Raw genomic sequence first — 24,185 nt, forward strand, 5'->3', positions numbered from 1 at the left:
ACAGAACTGGAAAGCTAAAGATAAGAGAAAACCAGCAAACACAGAGCTGGAGAGGAATATTGAGAGAAGGAATAGGGTTTGCATAGCATTCTGTCCTTTTCACAGTACCCCGCAGCCCCGGGGGGTCAGAAAAATGTTCCCAAGGTTTCTGGACCAGGAGTTGGGTGTCTGAGCTATCCCCCAAAGGACAGAGCAGAGATAAGTACCCATAACCTCAAATATTAACTTTGCCAGGATCAGTACACTCAGTAGGTCTCTCTTTCTCTCTGTGAGCCTGTATTGTAACATCTACACAACCACAGTAACTGTTAGCCTGGCTCATCAGCTAAGCTTCCAGAGACACACTACACTGCAGGTTGTCTCAGACTGAGTATAAACCAATTCAGGTGGACAAGGACAGGGCTGGTGGGGTCCCAGCCTATCTGAGCAAGTTGAGTATTTAGGGAACTGGAGTCTGTTCCACAAGGGAATTCAACCCCTACCAAAATACAAAGCACTCTTGAGGTGGTGGTTTATCAACATCTTGCATTAAACTACACCGGCCTCAACTTTCATATATATATATATATGTGTGTGTTGGTGTGACCGGGGAGAGTATAATACTGTTGTGGGCAAGTGTGTAAAGTTACTCTAAGGGTATTGGAGTATAAATTGGTATCCATCAGAAGGCATAGCCCATGCAGGCATTTTCTTTACTGCTGCCATTGCCAACCTAGTATCTCTTAAGTACCAAACCATTACTGGATTGGCCACTGGATTGGCCACTGTTGGAAACAGGATGCTGGGCTTGATGGACCCTTGGTCTGACCCAGTATGGCATTTTCTTATGTTCTTATGGATAGATTATACCTAACTTCATTTTATTGGTTTTGCTCCTCCGTTACAATAAGTTTGTCTCTATTACTGCCTTATCGGAACTGGATCTAATGTGTTATTCCAAGTTGATAGTAAAAGCATTAAGTGTTTACAGTGGAGTGGTGCTTTTCTTTGCTGTACCCTGTTCCCAGGTCTGGGGTGCAAATCACAGGGACCCAGAGAAAAGAGTATCGGGCACTAGGATTATCTACCCCAGAGTTGCTAACGTAACCCATAACCCCCCACTCTGTTCCCTCATACCCTGGGTGCAACTGGGGGTTATTCCTCTTGTGCAGCCCTCTCCCTTGGCACTAAGTAAACATATATTGAGAGGGGTGTTAAAAAGTGATAGAGTCTATAGTGCAAGAGGTTCTGGGAGCTAAGCTCAGGGAGGGGAGGAAGAATAGAAGGTAGGATTAGAAGAAGGCACACACACTACACACTTCATCAGATTTTATGCACAACAGATCTTAGTTCTGTCTGATATGGGATGGCAGAAATGTATGGATTTGTCATGACTGGCTACACTGCAGGAGACACCTACAGCCAGTAGCAAAATATCTGTGTACGCACTGCAGAACGTTGTCGTAATGCACCGAAAGATTGTGGCAGTGTTACTCATCTTCCTCCTGCACCAGAGGGTCTCCAGGAGCACATGGTTCTGTCAGGGAGCAACTTACATCTACAGCTACATCACAGGCCAAGGAGACCGATGGTATCTCCACCTTCCAACACAAGAGAGATTGCACAAAGGCACATAATCTGTGTGGTCAGGCATTGTATGTTGCTTTAGTAGTTTTCTGGAAGTCTGCATTGTGCTCACACATTGCAGTGTGAAAACCCCTAAGATCTGATTACAGAAGAGGAGAATGTCTCACTTCAGTCTTCCTTGGAAATGCATTGGAGGAAATGCAATTTTCGGAAGTAGACTGTGAAAACAATTTTGCCTGAAAAAGAGGAAGTCTCCCTCCTAGCAAGGGATAATTGTCAATGTGAAGCATGGTAAGTGTGCATCATAGACAGCAGACCTTGATTTATGGGAATATGAAACTTGGTCATCAAAGAAACCCTCTGAGCAGCTGGCAATGAAACATCTTTATATTCTTTATTAGAAATGCATACAAAAAATACAAAACAGTTTGGCAGCAGTGAAAGGGAGAAACAAAAAGCTTCCTGAAGGGATCAGAATAGCTTAAATCAGCAAACAAATCTAAGCTTGAATAGGGTGAGCACTGCAACCCAACTGTATTAGCTACACAGGGAAACAGAGTTCCTTTTGAAGGGAAGTGATGTCAACCACAGGAAATTGCATAGCTTCTTGCCATCTTGCACATTCTCAACAAGATTTAGCCTCAGTACAGAGCAGGGCTTAAGCATGAGCAACCAATCAATGGCTTGTGATGTCATAAGGGGCAGGGCTAATTGCTCACACATACAAAGCATATATTGGGTGTGTTTTGTTTCCTGTACAGTAATAGTAGTTTCTATCTGTCCAGATGAACAGAGTTTTACAAGCAAGTGCCAAACTAAAGCTTACAGCCCTTGGATGTTGGCAATTAGTTCAAAGGTCCAAAACTGACCTTAGTTTTAACTTTTTTTTTTTTTTTTTGTGTGGTTCTTATTTTCAGTGGCAAACTGTAGAAATTAACTTTCAGCCAGTGGTTCAGTAAAACTGATTACACATTAACTTTGATATTAGTGCAATGTTATGTTTTGTAGTTCTACTGTGATATTATATGGTTGAATTTGTATTGTACCTGTTTGTAGTAATTATGTATGTGTTGTGTTTGGTGTTGATTATGCTTTTGGAATTCACCTAGCATAGTTACTCTAATATAAGTGGAATTTAAGCTATTTTAAATAAATATTAAACAAAATTTGGCTTTCATTGAGCCAATAAAGACATCTCAGTTTATTGCATTTCAGCTTTTCCAGCTTGTGTGTGTGTATTTAATAGACCCAAGAGTCTTTAGCTCTTGAGATACATCACATAACTGAAGGTGTGGTATTGTAGCAGGTAAACATGTTTGATGGGAGTTGTAGCTGGATATGATGGGAGAGGCTGGAAGGAAATGGAAGCGAGGGGGCTGGGTTGTCGTGTGGTGTGAGGGGCTGATGGTTGCTGTTTTCCTGTGTGCTCTTGCTTCTGAAATCTCTTTTGCATTGCTTCTAGGTGGTCTGCAAGTATTTATAATGTTACAAAAGGGTCTAGTTGTTCTTATAAAGCATGTAAATGAATGAGCAAACTATGAAAATAAAAAATCTTTTTAAGGCAAAAAATAAGAAATATAACAGAAATCTACAAAACGAACTGGTTCCACTGAAGCCCAGCTGGAAAGCGATGAGCATTCTTTAGGTCTGCAGATGTCTGTACCCTCTGCACATTGGATATAGCTGGATGGAGGGTCACTTTTTGAGAGTTGTAGAAGAGTTCTGGCCTACATTTTAAACTGAAGCCTGACCACATGCTCTGGTTTACCTGGTCCTGATTTATTTGTTCCAGTTATCATTTTGTCACATTCTGGTGTCTGTAGTCCTGCTATTCTCTTTCAAGCACAGGACTACACACTTTAGAACACATTAACATAGCACAAAGACTAGAGTGACCTGGAGTGAGAAGGTCACCCCCAAAGGATTAGAAAGCACTGAGGAAGGGAGCAGGAGGCCAATGGCTTCTATTAGCCACATGAAAAGCACATTTCAAAGGAGTGGCATGAAAGCGTCCCGCATCCAACACTAACTGTCTAGTCACACTCTGTAGGCTTTAGGAGGAGTGGAAACTCAGAATTCCCACACAATTCTCCCAGAAGTAAACAAATAGTTAACAAAGTCAACACTAGCATTAGTATAGAATCGCAATGAGGGAACTGCGCAGCCTTCACCGAGTGACAGCTGCAGCCTGGGACTGCAGAGACATGGCTTCCTTGGGCTTCCTGGAAAGTATGGGGAAACCTGCGTGGAGAAGCAGCTGCAATCCTAAAAGGAACACCATGGGATGGGAGGCTGGGTTCCATATGGAAATTTAATGTACTTTGGGTAAATGCACATAAAATCATTGCTGGGCAGGCTAGATGGGCCTTTTGGTCTTTATCTGCCATCATTTACTATAATTATATGTTACTATTTAATCTACTCATTAATTTGAACTAGTAGAAGAATTTGAAATGGCTTTCTGTGCATGCCTGGGAATCATCCAGAATACAGGTTGCTGGGGGTGTAGAGCATGAACTGGAATTTTGATTCACCTGGCTTTATTGTATTTATACTGACTGCAGCTTTAACAAGCTCTGAAAGTGAATGAATCCCTCAATCCTTCCATCCCAAACATTCATTCTTGGATTTATTTCCTATGTTGTTACTGGCTGTTAATATGGAGTGTGAAGGATGTGAAGCAAACTTCTGTTCCCTTCAGGAATATTTCCAATGTAGTCCCAGAGAAAAATCTTAAGTCTGCTTCTTGGGTGTACCTGGAATGGATTTTCAGTAAAGCCTGTGGGGTCAAGAGAACCTGAACCGGGCTTCTTTATTTATGTGACATGGGTTCTAGCTGCAGCCCTGGGAGAGAAGGACCCTGAATGAGATTCCTACGTTCACCTGGAACAATGTGCCTACTCCAACTCTAGCATGTATGACCCCACAGATACCCAAAATGCCCATTCCCATTAACCTTCTTTATTTGGGTATCTTTCCATGCATTTATACTTCTACTTCTTCCAAATTTCTTTGCTTGTTCTTATTTTTGTCTGCACTTGTTTGAAAGCTATTAAAAGGACAGCCGGGACTGGTCTCAATCTCCAAAGAAACTGATAGGATTAAAGAAATATTTTCAAGGTTAATGGGAAATCAGGTAGATTATCTCCATTCACAGAGTCCCTGGGCCATGACCAGAGAGTGATGAGAACGGCATTAATCGGGAAAAATGTCCATTGCCAAGTGCCAGAACAATGAATGGCAAAGCAAAACGTCCTTATCTTCTTAACACCAAAATAAAGAAAAAGAAGCAAAAATCCCATTCAGGAAAGCTGAGAGTCTTCTTATCTTGCTGATCACACTTTTCTTTTCCAAGAAATAAAAGCCTTGCAGTGGCACAGAACCTCTCTATGTATAGGAGGCAAGAATGCAGGCAGCTTTGTAAAAGTCTCAGGCAGCTTGCTAAGAAGATTCCTGCTGGGGTAGTGGTATGCAAAGCTCCATAGGGAAGGCCATGTTGGAGAAGAGGAAGCTGCTCCTGGTTCCATCCAGCTGTGGCCACAACCAGCTGAAAAACACAAGACCAAGACATTGTAAGTGCTGCCGACAAGGACATGAATAACAAACTGTGACTCCTGGATCAACTCCGTCTTGCCGGTACTCTGAGAGAGAAACAACTCTAAGCACCAGGCACACCATGACATGGTATGCAAAGTCCCACAGACTCATCAGAACAGTATTCATCATTTGTAGACAAACAGGATATGCGACCATGCTGGAATTTTGCATTAATGGTTTTCTCTTGCCCAGTAGATTCCTTATGTTCTTATGGAGCTCTAGTTCTTAATCTTTATTACATTTTTTAACATGCATCCAAGTACACCTTGGTTTCCATATAAAAGCAGATATCTAGAATTATATTATCAGAAAACAGAATTTAAACAACTATCAAAAATCTGCATAAAGTCCACAAATTGGGAAGAGATAGCAAACAATGAAATAACTAAGAAAAATCCAGCCATTTAATACAATATGGACCATTAACCAATTTTATAGAGTAACACCTTGATCTGGAGGGGGCCAAGCTATTGGCCAGAAAACTGAAATTGAAGCATACACTTACACGGAAATTTCAACTGAAATGCTCCTATATCCAAAACTTTCTGCTTTCTTTCTAAGAAACGTTTATGAGGATACGGAGTATCCCTTGCCACATCTGGAAAAAATGGAAATTTTCCCCCCATAAAAAATACAAAAGAAAGACTCCAAGCTCAACTGCTTATTAAATTCCTTAAGAAATTCTATTAATAAAGTTGCCCCATTCATAATAAGAAAATCTGAATTTTCCAGGAAACCAGCAAGATCAAAAGGGTCTACAGTAACCTTGCTATCCCCTTTACCGAGTAATAGGTGATAAATAGTGAACTTTTAATTACTGAGGGGACAATATCTGTGGAAAAACCCAGGAAATCCTCAAGAAATCGTTTAAACGTCTCCAAAAAAGACACTAAAGAACATTTGGGGAAATTTTAACATCCTTAAGTTGCATCTTTTAACAAAATTACCCAAATTTTCCAACTTTCTTTGTCAATTTAAATTATCTATCATTGCCATAGCATTATGCTCAATCACTGTATTTATTTATTAAAAAACATTTTCCACCCACATCAAACCAGCTGTAGAGATCTTATTCTTGTATTTTCTGCGAATGCACATTTAATTGAACAGACCTGTTACCGGTGGAACACAGCATACAGTCAATTCTAGTTGATAAGGAAATCTCTAACCTGGTAATAGCAGTCTACAAAATGTCCAGCGTTATCGTGGACGGTTTATCTAGAGGACTCAAGGGAGTAGGAGAGCCCATTGCATCAGACTGGGATGCCCCGTTCAGGGCTAATGGAGAGAAAACAATATTTTCACCTCCAAACCCACCTGGGGCAGGCTCCATGCTCTTGAAGGATATGGTCCCTCGAGACAGAGTGAGGTCATAGCCTCTTGCTGAATAGAGTACATAGCTCCTAGTTCAGCAGAACCCGTTATCTGGCTGATAAACTGGAAGGACTCACGTGTCTGTTAAGAAAAAGTGTGGGCAGAGAAAGATCCAGGCGGGTAGAGCCCAACACGGCCTTTCCTTTTCTTACACATCAAAAGAGTCTTCCAAACAAATTGCATTGTAGGTCAAACTGCAATTTTGTGCTAAGGGGCATGTCCCTTAGGCACATGGCTTCCATGCACTGCTGCATGCTGCGTTATTTAGGTGCCGGCTGATGGCGTCAGGGAGGAATTTTGGCTCAGCTTCCCATGATTGAGAAAACAGTGGCAGAGGATGCACAAAAAGGCCGATGCAACATCGTGCACTCAGGCTAGCACACAGATTATCCAGCAGTTGGACGTGTTTTGGACATGCATCCATAACCCCTGATGCAGTAAAGGGTTCAGTGCATCCAAAACATCATGGGGGAATTATGTGCTACTGCTCAGTGCAGAATACCCCTCCTGTGCAGAATTTGTTTTTCGCGCAGAATTTGGGAGAAAGGCCCAGCTGGTCGCAAGCGGAGCCCATCACGCTTGTGACGAACATCGGCCGGCCCAGCATGAGAGGCAAAAAGGTTTGTGAGCATATGTGTGTGTGTGTGTGTGTGTGTGTGAGCGGGAGAGAGGGAGCTTGTGTGAGGGAGTGTATATGTGAGTGTGTGAGGGAGGGTGCAGGTTTGTGTGTGAGAGAGGGAGCCTGTGTGAAGAGGTGTGTGTGTGTGAGAGAGAGCCTGTATGAGACAGAGAGAGAGGTAGTCTATTTGAGGGGGGGTGTTCCATAGATAGGGAGCCTATATAAGGGTGTGTGTGTGTATGAGAGAGAGAGGGGGAGTCTGTGTGAGGGACTGTATAACAGAGAGGTCAAACTCTGGGAGTGGACAGCTGGAGAGTGGAAATAGAGTGGAAGGGGGTTGAGTCTGGAGGGGGAGAGGAAAGATAATGGAAAATGGAGGAGTTGGGGTCTGAGAGGGCAAAGTGAAAGAGGTCTGGCCAGAGGAGTAGGAGAAAGGGTGGAAGAGACAATTTTACAGTGTACTTGTAGGGGAATTCTGCTCAAAATATCTAAAACTCTGCACCTTTGAGTAATAACTTTTCTGTATTCCATTTTACATTAATTACTGAGACTGTGATGTATATTGTGTTATTCTGAGCAATATAAAGTATGCAGAATTATAAATGTTTGAGCTCAGGATTGCCCCAAGAGTAAAAGACAACCCCTCAGTGTTACTCAGGGGCCAGCAGGTGCCACCTATTAGCAGCTGTGTTCCCTCTCGCTTCCTGCCTGCCTCAAGTGTACCGCTTTTGCAGGATGTCCAAGCCCAGTCAGCCTCATTGTAACATGGTAATGACAGCAGAAAAGGACCGATGGTCCATCCAGACTGCCCAGTAAGCTTCCTATGGTAGTGTCTGCCGGCTGTGCAGGTTATCCCTATGTTTCTCTTAAGGGTAGCAACTGCCGCCCCGTGTAGTTATCCCCAAGCCTTATAACTCATGAAAAAAATTACTGCTAGCAATATTTTTACTTGGCAAGGAGCCTTCTTGACAAATCAGACTGTGCTGCTTGACTGCTTTGCTTATGGACTTGGCCGTAGAAGCCGTCCTGTGCTTTTTCCTTTATGTCTGCGTGTCAGTACCCCAGACCAGTCAGGGCCATTCTTGATCCATTCCAGTCTGGGTTTTGCCCTCTACATTCAACTGAAACAGCCCTTGCCAAAGTTTCCAATGACCTGTTTTAGTCTAAAGCTAAAGGTCTTTATTCTGTCCTCGTCCTCCTTGACTTGTCTGCTGCTTTTGACACTGTTGGTCACCACTGTCTCCTTGATACTCTGTCCTTGCTTGGTTCACTTCTTGCCTCTCTCATTGCACTTTTAGTGTTTCCTATGGTAGTTCCTCCTCTACTTCTATTCCACTATCAATTGGTATGTCTTAGGGCTCTGTCCTGGGTTCTCTTCTCTTCTCCCTATATACTAATTCCCTTGGTGTTCTGATTTCCTCTCTTGGCTTTCAATACTATTTTTATGCCGATGACTCCCAGTTCTAACTTGTACACCAGAAATTTCACCAGAAATCCAATCCCGGATCTCAGCCTGCCTATCTGTCATTGCTGCCTGGATGGCCCGCTGCCACCTTAAACTCAACATGGCCAAGACAGAGCTCCTTATCTTTCCCCCCCCAAGCCCACCTCCCCTCTTCCTCCTTTCTCTGTTTCGGAGGATAACATGGTCCTCATCCCGGTCCCATCAGCCTGTAACTTCGACTCCTCTCCCTCCTTCTCTACGCATATCCAAAACACTGCTAAAGTGTGTTTCTTTTTTTTATAACATTGCCAAAATCCATCCTTTTCTTTCTGAATACACTACCAGAACCCTTATCCACTCTCTCATCTCCCGCTTAGACTATTTTATTTATTTATTTGTATTTATATACCGCTTATCAGTAAATCTAAACGGTGTACAAATCTGAAACATTCACAATATCAATCATAAAGGCACAATAACAATCATAATGCTAAACAAATATATCATAGCACAAAATATAAAAACAAAACTCCAGTTCTGACAGATCACTGTGTTCTTCCTCAGCACATACTATATCATTTATTAAACAGGCAATATTTACCCCCCTCAAATATTCTTGAAATATTTCACTAAAAAACCAAGTTTTCAATGCTTTTTTAAATGCTTTATAATCACCCAAAAGGTGCATATTTTCTGGTAATGTACTCCACATCAGTGGACCAGCAATTGATATAGCCCTAACATGAGTAGCATTTAAACAAGCATCTTTAACTGAAGGAACTGTTAAACAATATTTATTGGCTGAATGTAATTCTCTCTGCAGTCTGTAGCATTGCAATTTAGCCTGCAACCCAGTCTTTACGCCACCATAAACATATTTATGCACTAGGCATAGGCTTTTAAATTTAATCGTAGCCTCTACAGGTAGCCAGTGAAGGTGACAAAGGACAGGCATGATATGATCATATCTTCCAACCCCACATAACACCCTAGCAGCCGAATTTTGGAGTAGTTGTAAAGGCTTAATCACATTCTTTGGCAAACCCAACAATAGCAAGTTATGATAATCCACTTTATTTAAAATCATTGTTTGTAAAACTAATCTAAGATCATTACTTTCCAAAACAGGGTTTCAAACAGCGCAGTAACCATAATCTAAAATACCCCGTTTTTACTAGAAACAAAACAAGTTCCTTCATCGATAGTCCTGAATCAATCTGGACTCCCAAATCATGCATCCCCTCAGATAACTTGTCATCAGCCCCATCGCATTGAAAAGTCAGACAATCCCCCATCCTCAATTCATTTTTATTTAAGATCAATATTTCACTTTTACTCAGATTTAAAGATAAACAATTGTGATTCAACCAGGGTTTTAATTATCTGAAGATAGGATTTCAATTTGTCTAAAGATTCCTCCAATGATCCCTTTGTCGGAAACCAAAACTGAATGTCATCTGCAAATAGCCTATAAACTCTACTCCTAATTCTTGCAAAACATTACAGAGTGGAGCACACCTCTTCAGCTTTCTATCCATCTCAATGATGTTTCAGCAAAAGTTACTTGAGAACGTCTCTGTGCAACCTGCTCCTCACAGGTCTCCTGGCGAGCCATCTCTCTCCACTGCAATCTGCCCTAAATTCAGCCACACAACTTATCTTTCACCAAAGTCGCAATGCTCACATAACCCCTCTTCTGAAGTCACTACATTAGCTCCCTATCTCTCCTGCATACAGTTCAAGCTGCTCTCTCTCACCTATAAATGCCTTCACTCTGCAGCACCTCACTTCCTCTCCTCTCTTATCTCTCTCTGCACCCCTCTTTGTGCATTCCACTCATCAGATGTGACCCCTATCTGTCCCTTCTCTACTGCTGATTTCCGACTCCATACCTGGCTACGCCGTGTGCTTGGATCAGTCTTCCTGAACTGGTGCATCATGCTCCCTCTCTTGCCACGTTTAACTCCCATCTAAAGACCCACCACTTTTACGACTGATTATCTTTTAGTCTTGTTAACTAATTTTCTTTTTAACCATTGTCTTGCTTTACGAAATACCCCAAGTCTCTTGTTCTGTATGTTCGACTTATTAGATTGTAAGCTTTATTGAGCAGGGACTGTCTGTTTGCACAGCGCTGCGTATGTAGCGTAGCAGTAATAGTAGTCCAGAACTTTTTAGATGTAGTCTGGCATCAGAAGGCAGCCTTTTTGCACCAAGACTAGCAGAGACGATATTAAGAGAGTCATTGTGAAACAGCCTCCATAGCGGTAAGGTCTGCGTGGCCATTGTACATTGCATGCACAAATTTTACTGAGGATTTTCAAAGCCAATTTATGCATGGAAGTCAGCTTTGAAAACACTCCGGTAATTGGCCAAGTACACATACACACACACAAAGTTTCATTCATGTAAAGTTACCCCTTCTCCTTAGGGGGTGTACGTTGTGCGTGTACACGTTTCATGCATATTTCCTATAATCAAAGAGTATGCATGTAAGTGCTATCTGCACCCCAACTCCGCCCCCTAGACGCCTCTGCTCAATTTGCGTAACTGGGTTAAGGCATATTTGTACATGTGTTCGGCCCTGGGCTACTTTAGTACAGCCATTTATATAGTTTTATGCGCATAAATGGCCTTGACTGCACGAGCGTGAGCTGTGGGGGGAGAAGGATCCATCTCAGAACCTCCTTAGGGCTTGCTCTTAACCCACAGGATATGCCTGGCCCATGAGGGCACGGCGCTCGGTGCGTGAAGTTAATGTCTCTTCCTCCTTGCTCAGGATGCCACCGTGCCCATGAAGGATGAGCGGGGAAGGGGAGAGAGAGACTGTGAAGGGGGAGAAAAGGGGACGTGTAGGAGAGTGAATGAGGAAAAGGAAAAGAGAGAAACCTGCCTCTTAGTATTCTGCCACCTGGCGGGTGTGATTCCCCAAAGCCGCTGGCTCTTTAGCTGAGAAAGGCTGACAACTCCCGCTGTAGGACATGGCAGAAGTGTTAATGTGCCCGACATCTGGCCCCCGAGAACTATAAATCAGTCATTCACACTTGGCTAGGAACAGACAAGTTTGTTTTACCTTCCAATACTTATTAATATAGTATATAAAGCTATTAATATATATTTATGAGGTTTAAACTAAATAAAATAAACATATTGTAACTGTTGCTCTTGTATTATGCTGTATTGTTTCATATGGTATAAACTGCTTTGGGTCTCCTTAGAATAGATTAAAATAGAGTTACACTCCTTGGAGATTAGGGAAAGAAGAAAAGAGATAGAATTGTGTAAAATTGGTGTAAAGACTGCCAGGGCATGAGTGTATAATAGCAGACGGCGATGTTCTCTCCTAGAAAATGAGCTGACCTGGCATACCAACTAGAAAAAAAAGCTGCACCATAAACTTGATAGCCCTAATCCGCTCTCCCTCTATTTTTCCAACCCTCCCCCAGCCTAGAACATTCCCCATCTGCCAAATTACTTAATCATGTCCACAGCTGACAGAGCCCAGTGAGTGTATTCCAGCTTGTTACCCCAAGTTTCAGCCAAGCCAGCTCAGCAATTGTAAATGTGATAACCAGGATGGGAGTACTGTCCATAAGAAGGCTGCAGGCTAAAGGAAAGTTACTTAAAGGCACATTCAGAGCTAGGTATACTAACTCTTTATCCCACAGGAAACAAATGGGGGGAACCCTTTAGTACATTGTAATGTCTACTTATTATTGCCTTCATTGTGAATGCCTGTTGCTTGACCCAGTGCTGACCTGCTGATACACCTGCATGGTTCTGCTTATCAGGACCGCTGTCCACTGGACGTGGGTTGAGATAACCGACTTATTTTTGCACAAGCCAATTAGCAACCATCAGACCAAAGGTTCTTACCAGCCTGGACTTGTACGGACTTCATTTTTCATTCTTGTGCTACCAAATCATGATAATAATAAGTCCCTCACTTCTGGTTTGGCTCAGAATAATTGCTCATAGAATTTTCTTATCAGGTAGAAAAACCAACAGGAGTAACACACAACTACTGAAAAGAAGACGGCGAGGATCTGATTTATAGTCCAGTGTAATAGTACTTCTTAGAAGCCTGTTCTGTTCATACCTGGTTGCCCAAGACTGTTATAATCTCTCTCTCTCTTTGTATTATTTCAGAAGACTAAAATGCTGATGACAGTAACACCTATACCAACACCAGAGCCGGGATCGCCTTATCCACAGGCTCCGCCTCCTCTCCTTCCAAAGCCTGGGAAAGAAAACCTTCGACTTCAGAGGCTTCTAAAGAAAGCGGCCAAGAAAGCAGTGCCAGCACCCCCTCCGCCCAAGGCCTACCGATCAACTCTCTCGCCAGTCAGCGAAGCGAGTCCAGACCTAGAGCACTGCGTGTGCAGCCCTCCACCCAAGACCCCAGAAACACCAAAACCCCTCATCCTCTCGCTTCCTCCTCGGCACTTTATCAAGCCTGTAGTCCACCACGTCGCCTCCCCGTATCCCAAGCACAGGTCCTTCACCTTCAGCATAAGTGAACAAAGGAGCATCTCTCAATGTTTCAGGCACACCCCATCACCAACCTCACCCGTTTCAGTGCTCTCAAAACAGGTCATTCCACATATCGAACTGCAGCAACCTCCACAGAGGCCGAGGGCAGAGCCAGCTGTGCCAAGCCAGATTCCAAGCCCCAGCCCAGGGCACTCTTCATCAGCTATCCCTGAAATCTCGGAGCCCAAAACTCCACCTAGCACCACACCTGCTCTATGTAATTCTGTCCCGGAGGCACCAGGGCAGGCAACCCATGTTACCGAAGGGCATACACAGGTCTCAAGTGTGCAGCCTATCAGGTCAAGGACCCCCATCTCGGAGAGAGATCAGAGAAACAGGACCCCTGACCATGAAAACAGGACACCAGTTTCAGTAGCTCAACCTGAAACAAGTCACTCAGAGTCACCAACAAAATGCTCGCCCCTAGTTGTCAGTACTAGTGTGAACAGAGCCACAACTCATAAACCAACAGTGACACCTACCGTCGTCACCCTTCCCTCCACTCCATCCGACTCTGCTTATGAAATTCCCAGAGCAACTACGCCAAAAGCAACGTCAGCTGAGGCTGCAGTACCCAGAGGTTCAAGCCCAAACAGCCCAATCCCCAGACCTGAAACTCCAAATACTCAAATCCCCACACCTATCATTCCTGGTACCACTGTCAGCAGTCCTGCAAACAGCAGTGACAAAACCTCAAAGTCTCTCACTGAAACTACAAAGCAGGAAGTTACTGCAATGGTTCCCAAGTGTGTGGTGTCCAAAAATGACAGTTCTCTCAATCCAAACATGACAAGTCTCTCAATTCAAGGCCCTCCACCACAGTCACCAGCTGCAGGCAATGAATCCAGGGTCGACATTCTCCCCAAAGCTGAACCCTTGCTGAAGTCCACAGAGAAGGTCAAGCCTCCAAAAACCAAGTTAAGTGGTTGGTCTCGCATTAAGAAACACCTGGTGGTAGAACCAGAGGAGCCTCAGTTTCCAGTTCCAGAATCTGATGCGCCTAGGACCAAAGACGAAGAGGAGAAAAAAGTGGAAGCAGCTCAAAAGAACTTTAGCACAGACAACAAAGTAAAACCCAAGCAATCTCGGGCCACCAAAATGTGGGATGCTGTCCTCTTCCAGATGGTCAAGGAGAGCCACAAGCAAGCAAATGAGAGAGAAGAAACTAAGAAGGATGGAGAGAAGTCAGTAAAAGAGGTAGGGATCTTCTCGTTCCGATGCCGACTACCTCTCCTTCTCTTCGCACCTCGCTTTGATGCCCGCAAGCTAAAAGAAGCTTGCTCCAGACCCCTGAAGAAGATCACGACCATGTTTGATCTAGGGCGGCTCCACCGCAAGACCTCTGAGGAGGAGCCAAAGGATTTCAACAGAACCGCCTCAGGCTGGCAACTCAAGTGATGAGGAATGGGTGGGACAAGTTGATCCCCCAAGCTCTCCATCTTAGTCTGCGCCTTCTTCTGGGGAGCTCCAGAGAATGAGTCACAAGTATATTAAAATGCGGTGTTCATGCACAGTGGTGCTTAATTATAGCAATTTGGAGTTAAAGTAATAAAAGCAATAAAATAAGAAATGTAGAGCTTTAAAGCAGGAGATATTTTCTTGAGCATTTGGGGGCTTTACTGTATATCTATGTGTATTGTACATACACATATTGTAAACATACTCAAGCAAATGTATGTATTATATATATGTACTTTACATATATGTTCTACAAGCATACATGTCTGCGGTTTCTTATCCTTAATGAATATTCAAATTGTCTGTCTTTAATTAGTGTGCTTGATATTACATAAAAGTGGTTCTTATCTTTTTTCTGGTCAGGGCTCCATCAGGACTGAGGATGGTCGGGTGGCTCAGTGGTAGTGCTGTGCACTGCCATGCAGGGAGTTTGATTTCCTGCTCACGTGAGGGCTGGGAGTCCTATGGCGGCCACACTCACAGCATCTGGCGGGAGAGGGAGTCATAGTCATTGCGCGATGGTGACATCTAGTGGCCAGATTTGGGACCCATGATCGCAGGATTCAAGAGAGAGTCCTGGTGCATGGGGGCCATGCACCAGGACCCCTACTGCCAAGAACTATGACTACAGTGACCGGATTAATGCAAGCTGGGAGGGTAAAAAGTCCCCAGGCAGTTGCACATGAAGGCTCCTGGCTCTGACTGAGATGGAAGCCAAAAGGAGCAGGAGGAAACTGCCAGGACAAAAATAAATAAACAACGGAGCAGCAGGGAAGATGGCTGCTACTATAGTGGCGCCTCAAGAGGAGTCACCTCCTCCAGCGCTGGGGCCAGCGAGGGGTTTGGGCAGGCTGGGGGGGGGGGGGGAGCATTTTCCATGAGTGAGGGGTTGTGGATATGTCAGCAGCAGTATTCCTTAGATGAATGAAGATTTGCAGAAGCTAGAGGAAGGGGAGGGGGAGGTTGGAGGGAGCATTTTGTGGCCTCTTTAGGCAATGTTTTTCCAGGGCAGGAAGATCCTTTCCAGCCACCAGAGTGAGGACGATCTTTTTCCTCCAGGTCACAGCGGGTCACCTCCTGAGTGAGGCAGACGATCCGTCTGTAAGATGTGCCTTTTGTGCCAGGCACTTGGAAAGTTAGACAGATTGATAGGAGGAGCATGAGCCAGAGTGAGAGATATTTCCCAGTGTGCCATCCTTCCTTCTCCCTATTCCCCTCCCTTTTCTTTTCTGCTCTGCTCTCCCAAAACATCTCTCCCCCCTGTAAGGGGCCCACCCAGCAGTATACAAAGAAATAATGCAGACCCAGGTAAAGCAGCGCCATCCTGAAAGGAAACCATGCTCCTGCTTTTAGTTCTTGCCACAAAGGTGTATTTTGTCTTTTGATGAAACTGGAGTATATTTTGCTTTAAAAATGTAAGGCTTTGAACATTTCTGACTGGGAGTTTGTCACCCCCACCTTCTCTCTCTCTCTCTCCTCCACGCCTACCAAGCCTTCTTCAAAGCACTCCAGTAGCCACTAACCTATACAACTAGCCTCATAAAAGGTCAATGAAGCTTCCTATGGAAATTGGCCTTCATTCCAACCTTTGCTGATGGAAAGCAAACTGTCCCTCACATTTTATCCTGCAGAATTTGGTATTTCCACAGCCTCAACCCTTCTTTCTCGATGTTCTCTCACTGAACAAATATCTCTCCCCTTGAAATGTACTGAATATCACACCCACAGCGTTTACCTGCCTGTAATACGCTCACAGTACCAGACAAGAACCAACTGGCAGCAAAAGGTGCCCTGAAACCACTGCATCTGCTTGTTGGGTGGTGGAGAGAGAACGATGCTGGTGTGGTTTGACAGAATCTCTGCTAACGCTTCTGTATTTTGCTGTATCTCATCCTGAATGACCTAGAATAGAGAATTAGCCTAGAGCAGCTCTGTGCAGCCCAGCCTGCAGCAGAGGAACAAATGAATGGGTTACAGGTTCAGACATTCTCCCCCCCCAAGGTCATGAAAAGACGAGAAAAAGAAAGAAAGAAGTCTGATTAGGATGCCTAGAGGTGGCGAATAAACGTGCAGCAATCTAATTTTGTAGCAACATTGTCATGTTGGAAAGATGCTGTCATTAGCGTCGTACAATGACGATCATTCAAGCAGCATTTCAACACGCACAATGTAAAAATCAGAAACGATGAAATGTCTTTCTGCTGGTGTACGGTGTTATATGATGTGACCACACGCCTGGAAGGTGAAAAAACATAATGCAAGCAATACGTGCCTCTGCAATTTTAGGGTGAGTACGCACCCTTCCTGACCTGCGATCTCTGCAGGACTCTGTTCCCAGAGATGTCCTCAGTCTCCCCATGCACATCAATGGGAGTCGGCACTTACAACATCTCCAAGCAAACTTTTCATTTGGCCCAAATTATCTTCTTACAAATTTTACAATTTAAATCTTGGACGTTCTTAAGCTCACTTCTTCTGGTCCTTAAACGTAGATAGCTTTATTGACAGCATTCGAAACCTGCAGAAGGGGTACTGCTCGCCGGGCGGGCACTCCCTTTAACCCCCCCATGCAGTGGAACATTATTTGTAAGGTTCCACTGTAGGGTTTCTTTTCCCACATTCATTCTTTTAAATGAAGGGGGGGGGGGGGAACCTCATTAAAACACCTTCATAATGTGACATCTCTAGGTTTTTTGTAATGACCTGAGCCGATATTTCTTGGTACATGAGTGTTCCAAGTCATATTTTCTCCTTGACAGTGTCACTCGCCGGTGTCGCTGCACATAGGCCCTAGGCTGACACCATTACAGTAAGAGTTACAGGCTTCACTAGGCCTTAACTGATAAACTCATATCAAAAGCATGCAGCTTAGCAGCCTGACCAGAGAATTCAAGGTCATTTGGCCACTTGGCCTCTTAAGATGGCGATGGGAATCAAGCACCGCACTTGGGAATGTAGCCTTCTATTTCAGCACCACCCACACCTCCCAGGTGCACTAACAGCCAAGACCCCCTGTGCCCACTATACAAGTCTATTTGCTATTGAGGAGGAGTCTACATCTTTAGATAACTTTTTATTATTACTATTATTGGATACTATTAATCTTTTTTACCCCTACAAAAATTGTCAGGTTTGGCCACCCTGGGTCCATGGTTTTTCTCTAAAGCCTGAAAATATGTTGATGCGTGAACAGCCAAGAGTTATCCCCTTCCCCCACCACTCAAGACTAGATTTCAGATACTGAAGCATCCCTCAACACAATGTGTGAAAATCACCCAGGTCCCTCGATTTCTTTACTAAACAGGGTCATAAAATAATAAGTCAAAAGAAATCAGCCTATTTAGTCCAACCTTGCCTAAATTACCTACATTCAGGTAATTATTTATTTGGATTAAGGGAGGCATAGGACAGAACCTGTGCATCTCAGTTTGTACTTATAGCTGACTGAGTCTCTGCACTTCCAAATGGTGAATGAAAATGGTAGCCTAGTTAATTAACTGCTTCTGATTTATCAATGCCCAAAATTGATAGCCACTCTCACGATGCAGAGCATCGGAGCATCTCCGCCGCACCCTGTGAGCGCATCTTCGATTAAAAAAAAAAAAAAAAAAAAGGTGCAGTAAACCACATGGTTTTGAATGAGCATAAAAGAAAAAAATTGGTAACACAGGCCTGCAAACAAGACACAACACAACACTGTAAAACCACAGCCCAGGCCCATTCAAAATGTCCATCGAATAAGCACGAAACATTTCTTTCTGCATTTGCGGTGAACTGTACCACCAGCAGCAACACATTTCAGGCTTGTAGAGCGAGACACCTCTAATGTGCTTAAAACTGAATGCGAAACACTTTTCAGACAGTTACTACTGGTTGCAGTTGTTTCATCACAGATAGAGGCGTCCAGTGGAGACCAAGGATCAGTTCAGGGAAACAGACTAGTCATAGAGCCAAGTCTCTACCCAATGGCAAAACCTGGTAGCCACATGTGACCAATAGAAAGGACAGGGGGGGGATGTGTACAGATGTCTAAGAATAAGAGAAATGCTGGAGACAGGACGTTGGTGTAGTGATGAGCGCCAAGGGGGAGGAGAGGAGAAAGGGTGGGAAGAGAACAAAAAGATAGTGTGAGGCTCACGGGGGCAGTAAAGTGTGCCTTCCTGCCCCACCGCTGCTCCCGTGCAGAAGATGCCATATTCCAGGTGTGACATACTGCCAGTGCAGGGAAACTGGGCAGGAAGCACAGAATGAGAGGGAGAGAAAGACCTGGGGGGTTTTCTGTAAACTAATGTTTGTACATGTGGAAGACAAATAAATACATGTTTTTATGAAAAGCGAACTCACATCTCTGTCATATGCTTGTCTCCCCCGTCCCTTTCTCCACCTCACAAAAGACACCACACCAGGCACATAAAATGGCATCAGTCAAACTTGATTTTCTCACTGCAATGAACTTTCTGTATTCCTCAATTCACGCAATTTCTTTTTGGCCTATGGAGGTTGACTAGTGGGCGGGGGAGGGAACAGCTGTTTTGAAAGCTGATACAATATTCAGAAGACATATTCAATGCTCCATTTCTACAAGCCTACTGGAACATTGCTTTAAATTACTCTATAGATGGCATCTTCCTGCAGAGAGGATACATAGAACATATCCTTGGCAATCCAATTTATGCTGGAGGAAGGGTGGTCTAGTTGGTTCATTTTTCCACATGTGGTGGTCATGCCCTAAAGTTGTTGTGTTCTGGAACACCCTTATAAAGAGGCTAAGTGGAAAACTACAAGCTAACTTACCTTTGGATACCGGTATGGCTTTACTTAATGCACCCTATACGGGCTTGAACAAATATCAACAGAAATTTTGCATTCAAGTGCTTATGGCTGCCTGGACTGCGATGGCCTCTTACTGGAAGTCCGAAACTTGCCCTGGGCTTTCGGAGGTACTGGTCAAACTTAATGCAGACCGGCGAATGGCAGAACTCAAAGCTGAAAATCATGATAAAGTACCAAGCTTCCACAAAGTTTGGGTGAAATTCTACCGGGGATGAACCTTGGTGGATATCTCCTTGTCTGTGATATATAGTCTTGCCTTTGAGGGAACTCGCCTTTTTACCCGGCATGTCCTTTTACTTCTGGAGGAGTCTTTTCTTTTCACATGTAGCATCACATTTACTTTGGTTTTCATTCTTACAGTGACGTGGGGGTCTTTAGATCTTCAGGTCTCCAGGTTTTCAGGCTATTTGGCTCTGAATTCCTGATCCTATGCTTAAGGGAGAAAATATCAAAGGATAGGGAAGTGGAATTATAATTTAGCATCTAGAGGATATGATACTGGGTTTGCTTTCCTTAAACTTTCATACATGCTACTCTGTTTTTCTGTTTAGGAGCTTAGGGTGGGGTTGGATATTGTACTCTGCTTAATCTCTCACAAGCCAAAGGTAATGCAATGTTTGTCAATATCCAATGTCATGTTGTTTGGATTATAAAACCTAATAAAGTTCCAATTATTAAAAAAAAAAAAAAAAAAAAAGATATTCAGTGAAAAAAAGAAAATAGCCCAACCTGAAAAATAAGTGTGCAGCACAAAGAGCTGCCATAGACACGCTATGAATGTCCTCTATCCTACCCTAAAAGAATGATTTTTATCCAAATACAAAAGTACCTTTCCCTCATCTTCGCAGCCCAAATATATTCATAGCGGGCTTGAGGTTTGCAGAGCAACCACACCCAGGCAGCTCCCATTTAATCTATGAGGGGGTTTTAACAATTGTATGTTTTTAGTCTCCTTTTTGCAAGCTGTACTACAGAAGTCTCTCGATTTTTGTTGCTTTCCAGGATTTTTGTAAATTTTAAATATCTGGCACCCTTTTGGAATTTCCATTCTGTGATTTGTCTGTTTGGAGCTTCACCTGATCCTGTTCACTTTCATTAAGTGTATGCACATGAAGCAGCTGCACAAAGCATTCTGTTCACTGCGTGGACCTCAAACTAGAAAAGCAAAGGAAAAAGTAACGTGACAACCCATCAAAATTTCTCAAAGAGAGCTTAAAATGGGCAGACCAACTGCCCGCCCTGGCATGTCTACACAATGCCAGAGCTCTAGGACCACATCTTCCCTAATTCCATATCCACCACTTGAATCCGAAAAGAACTCTGACAAAAACAGCATCCGACCGCCGGCTGGGTATGTGGTAGAGGAAGCAGGCAGAGTGAAGTAGATCCTGTCAGTTATGCCAACACCAATTATCCTTCTGGCACATCAATAAGTCGCCACCCTCAGCTGCAAACTTAGGGCTGATTTACTGAGGCTTTTCTCCATTCTGTGTCTATGAAGGGCCAAACGGCGGAATATAAACAATACAAATAAATTTAATTGATTAATTAAACCTTGCTTTTAATAAATGTCTGACGAGAGTAAGACATGATCTACTGCAATGTGGGGCAGATGACGCGAGGAACTGGAAGGAAAATGTTACGTTGTGCCGCCTGCGGGACGGCCCCGCGAGCGGCTCCATTCACCCCAGGACCGGGTAAAATTGGGAGTCTGAAGAGTGGGTTACAATTAAACCATAATAAATGATCCCCTATATCGAACAGATATAACGATATACACTCCCAATATCACAAATTAAATAATCCCTAATTCCCCAGCCCCTCCCTCGCAAACTCTGACAGTGCAGTAATACCCCCCAACCATCTCTCCTCCCATCCCAACAAATTGCTGTCCCCGGCCAGATGGAGGAGAGAAGGGGAGGGGAGAGGAGGTGCGAAGAAAATCTGGGGTGCAGGATACAGAAGGGGGGGGAGATCTGGGCAGGCCCCCCCCGACCTCCCGAGTGTGCCTAGGAGGGCCAAAGTCTCATATCTGATCCTGGGGGCCCGTACGGTGTCTTTGCCCTTCCCCCTCCTCCTGCGGTGGTGCTGTGGGGAGGATCCATGCCTCTAACCCCTACTCGCTTCTCTAGGGAGCCGAGGGCTATGCGGGGGCTTAAGGGCTGACCGATGGAAATAATTCTGGTTTGTCTGGTTGCCCTGTCATTACTTCCTCTGTGGTGCATCATGTTTATATTTCATGCACTGAAATATCGCATTGAATGTTTTATCTTGTCCCTCACGCAGAGCTGCTTTTACTTTAAACCCTAAATAAGGAAGGAAGTAACCGGAAGACGAGAGAAACCTTTTTATGAAGCAGATGATGTACTCCTGCGGCACAGATCTTGGTATCGGGGAGGCATGTTGCAGTGAAACTGATGGTGGATTATGTGATTCAGAGCAGGAGCTGGTCTAAAACCCTCGTAATTAGGGGGTTTGCACAACTTATCTGAGATAGGAAGGGATGGGATTAAGTTTTCTGCACCAAAAAAAGGAAAACACATTTCTGCTGGAAATTTTTCTGCGTCCCAAATCTGGCTGAATCGAGCTCTTAGGAGTCAGATTTCAAAAAGGGCTGAGCGCCTAACTTAGCTGGCCAAGTTTTAGCCACTTAAGGTGATTTTCAGCTAAAAATCATCCTAAATTTTTTTTTTTAATTCTTTATTTATAATTTCCAATTACATATTTCAAGAATTAACACTTGAATAGAAAAACATTATGACATTCACTTTGATACTTTACAAGGCATTTACATGGAAATTTAAGGGAAAAAGCAGCCCCCATTTCTAACAAAGGGGAAACAATTTTTAATTTTAAAATCATCCTAAAATTTAACTTCAGCGAGTAGGTTTAGGACAGGAGAGGGGACCCGGGATTCGAGGGAGGGGGGACGGCAAGGCTGAAGGCTCGCCGAGAGGGCCTAATCCCCTGGCATTGGCTCCACCTGGCTCCAACGTTCCTGGCTGCACCAAAGTTTCCAAAGGGGAGAGGACAGCAAGGGTAATATTACGTTCCCAAGTTAAAGATGGGATGACGTGCAAGGGGCGTAAGGAGGCGAGGTCGGTCTACAAGTAAAGTGTAATACAAAGCAAAGTACAGGAGGTAACTGAACGCAGGGACTCACCTGGCTGGTGCCCGAGCAGCCTGCGAGTTAGTAATTCGAGTCCTCCACGTATACCTTCTCATATTTGCCATGTCCAGTCAACACAAATTTGTACTTCTTCCCAGCAGCGGCACCCTGATGGGGGAGGGGGGGAGAGGTGGGGGAAATGAGATGGAAGGCAAAGGGTCAGTCAGTCTATCAATGCCCATGGAAGAGACAGTTTGATGCCCCTAAGGGTCCATTTACTCAGTCCTGTGGGAGCAGAATCAATGCAGTGGGCAAAAGAGAAAAATGTTCTGCGCCTCACACGTTACTCAGAATCCTTCCCTAAGGGTCTTTGTGCTCGCTTAACTTTAGCGTTACTCTGTGTATCGCGCGCCAGCCCTAACAGCGAACCACTGCAGCTTTCAAAGAAAGCCCCCACGTGCTGCGTCAGTTCAATACTGTTCTCTGAACATGCTTGGAGCTGGTCCCCGGGCTCACCTGGAGGTAGCCACGCTGCAAGAACGTCGCCCAGTGACATCCCACGGATGTTGCTATCCACAAGGGGGCGCTCTGAGGCACAATGCCCGCATTAAGAAGGGCATTAGCAGTGCATCTGAGAGTTTTGAGATCATTCCCTGCATACCCTGGCTTACGAGCGAGGTTCATCCCTGTCCAGGTGTGCGCAGGATCAGCCCCTTTTGGAGACATCACCATGCTGGCACTGGCGGTAATGTCTCCAATGGACTGGCACTGGATTCCTTGCCAGCTTTGATATCTTTTACGGGAAAACAGGAGACTCGCACGAAGATCAGGATGATGCACAATGTCAGAGGGCCAGGGACTGGTGTGTCCCCAAAAGCTCCCAGGCAGCAATATCTTTACATTAGGGGTCAATAAAAGGAATCACAACCAACAAAGAATCCAGTTTCCTCCAGTACCTAAAGGGCTCCTGGAGCTGCACATGCATCGGGGATGGGACTCGGGGCACGCACAGGGTCCTGCGCACCGGGCGTCTCTCCCATGAACCCAGAAGGCAAGAAGAAAGCCTTCGGCGCACTGTCTGCAGTGTCATTCATGTCAGTATGGGCTGATTAGATCGAACGCGTGTGAGGTAACCTGGGACTCTCTTGCCAGCACACCTGCCTTCAAGGGGGTAGGGAAGGAACCTGAAGGAATGCACCCGATCATGGCTTAGTGGTAGAGGGGGGATTATCACAGCTCGTTCTTTGGACTTTAACCACAGTGCACATCAAAACAAGGCAACACTTTTTATCCCTGTCCAGGTTTAGTGCATCGTGAGTGAGCTCCAATTATATCTCTGTAAAGAACAGGCAATAAATCAGTCAGCATTTCTGTTACCTGATCTGGCTGAGGTGAGAACAGTTTCTGCAGGTCACAGACAGAGAAATTGCAGACCCGACTCAAGCCCTTTAGGACATGGATGACATGGGAACAGCTACCATAAGCAAGGAATAAACAGAATCCAAGGTCGACAGGGGGCTACTACCCCATGCAGGCAAGTAAGCAATGTGCTTCACCCACTCTCCTTTCAATTACCTTTTACAAGCCTAAAGAATCATCACTGGAGGTGAGAGCTAAGGGATAAACACACAGAATCAATCCTGGAAGCTGGA

At 44.4% G+C, this 24,185-nt stretch overlaps 2 protein-coding genes across 5 annotated transcripts in view; one reads left to right on the forward strand and one right to left on the reverse strand.

Annotated features, from left to right (window-relative positions):
• LOC115079079 (pollen-specific leucine-rich repeat extensin-like protein 2) overlaps positions 1-18,230 on the forward strand; it is a 49,218-nt gene extending 30,988 nt beyond the window's left edge. For both annotated transcript variants that reach the window (XM_029582107.1, XM_029582106.1), the window contains exon 2: positions 12,750-18,230. In XM_029582107.1, the coding sequence (XP_029437967.1) occupies positions 12,759-14,531 (1,773 nt within the window). In that variant the 5' untranslated portion in view covers positions 12,750-12,758 and the 3' untranslated portion in view covers positions 14,532-18,230. The remainder of the gene's footprint in view (positions 1-12,749) is intronic.
• LSP1 (lymphocyte specific protein 1) overlaps positions 1,942-24,185 on the reverse strand; it is a 195,185-nt gene continuing 172,941 nt past the window's right edge. For all 3 annotated transcript variants that reach the window (XM_029582104.1, XM_029582105.1, XM_029582103.1), the window contains 2 exons: positions 22,588-22,701; positions 1,942-5,113 (listed from right to left, as the gene is read on the reverse strand). In XM_029582104.1, coding sequence (XP_029437964.1) covers positions 22,615-22,701 — 87 coding nt within the window. In that variant the 3' untranslated portion in view covers positions 1,942-5,113; positions 22,588-22,614. The remainder of the gene's footprint in view (positions 5,114-22,587; positions 22,702-24,185) is intronic.

Source organism: Rhinatrema bivittatum, chromosome 17, assembly GCF_901001135.1.
Source record: "Rhinatrema bivittatum chromosome 17, aRhiBiv1.1, whole genome shotgun sequence".
Lineage (NCBI taxonomy): Eukaryota > Metazoa > Chordata > Amphibia > Gymnophiona > Rhinatrematidae > Rhinatrema > Rhinatrema bivittatum.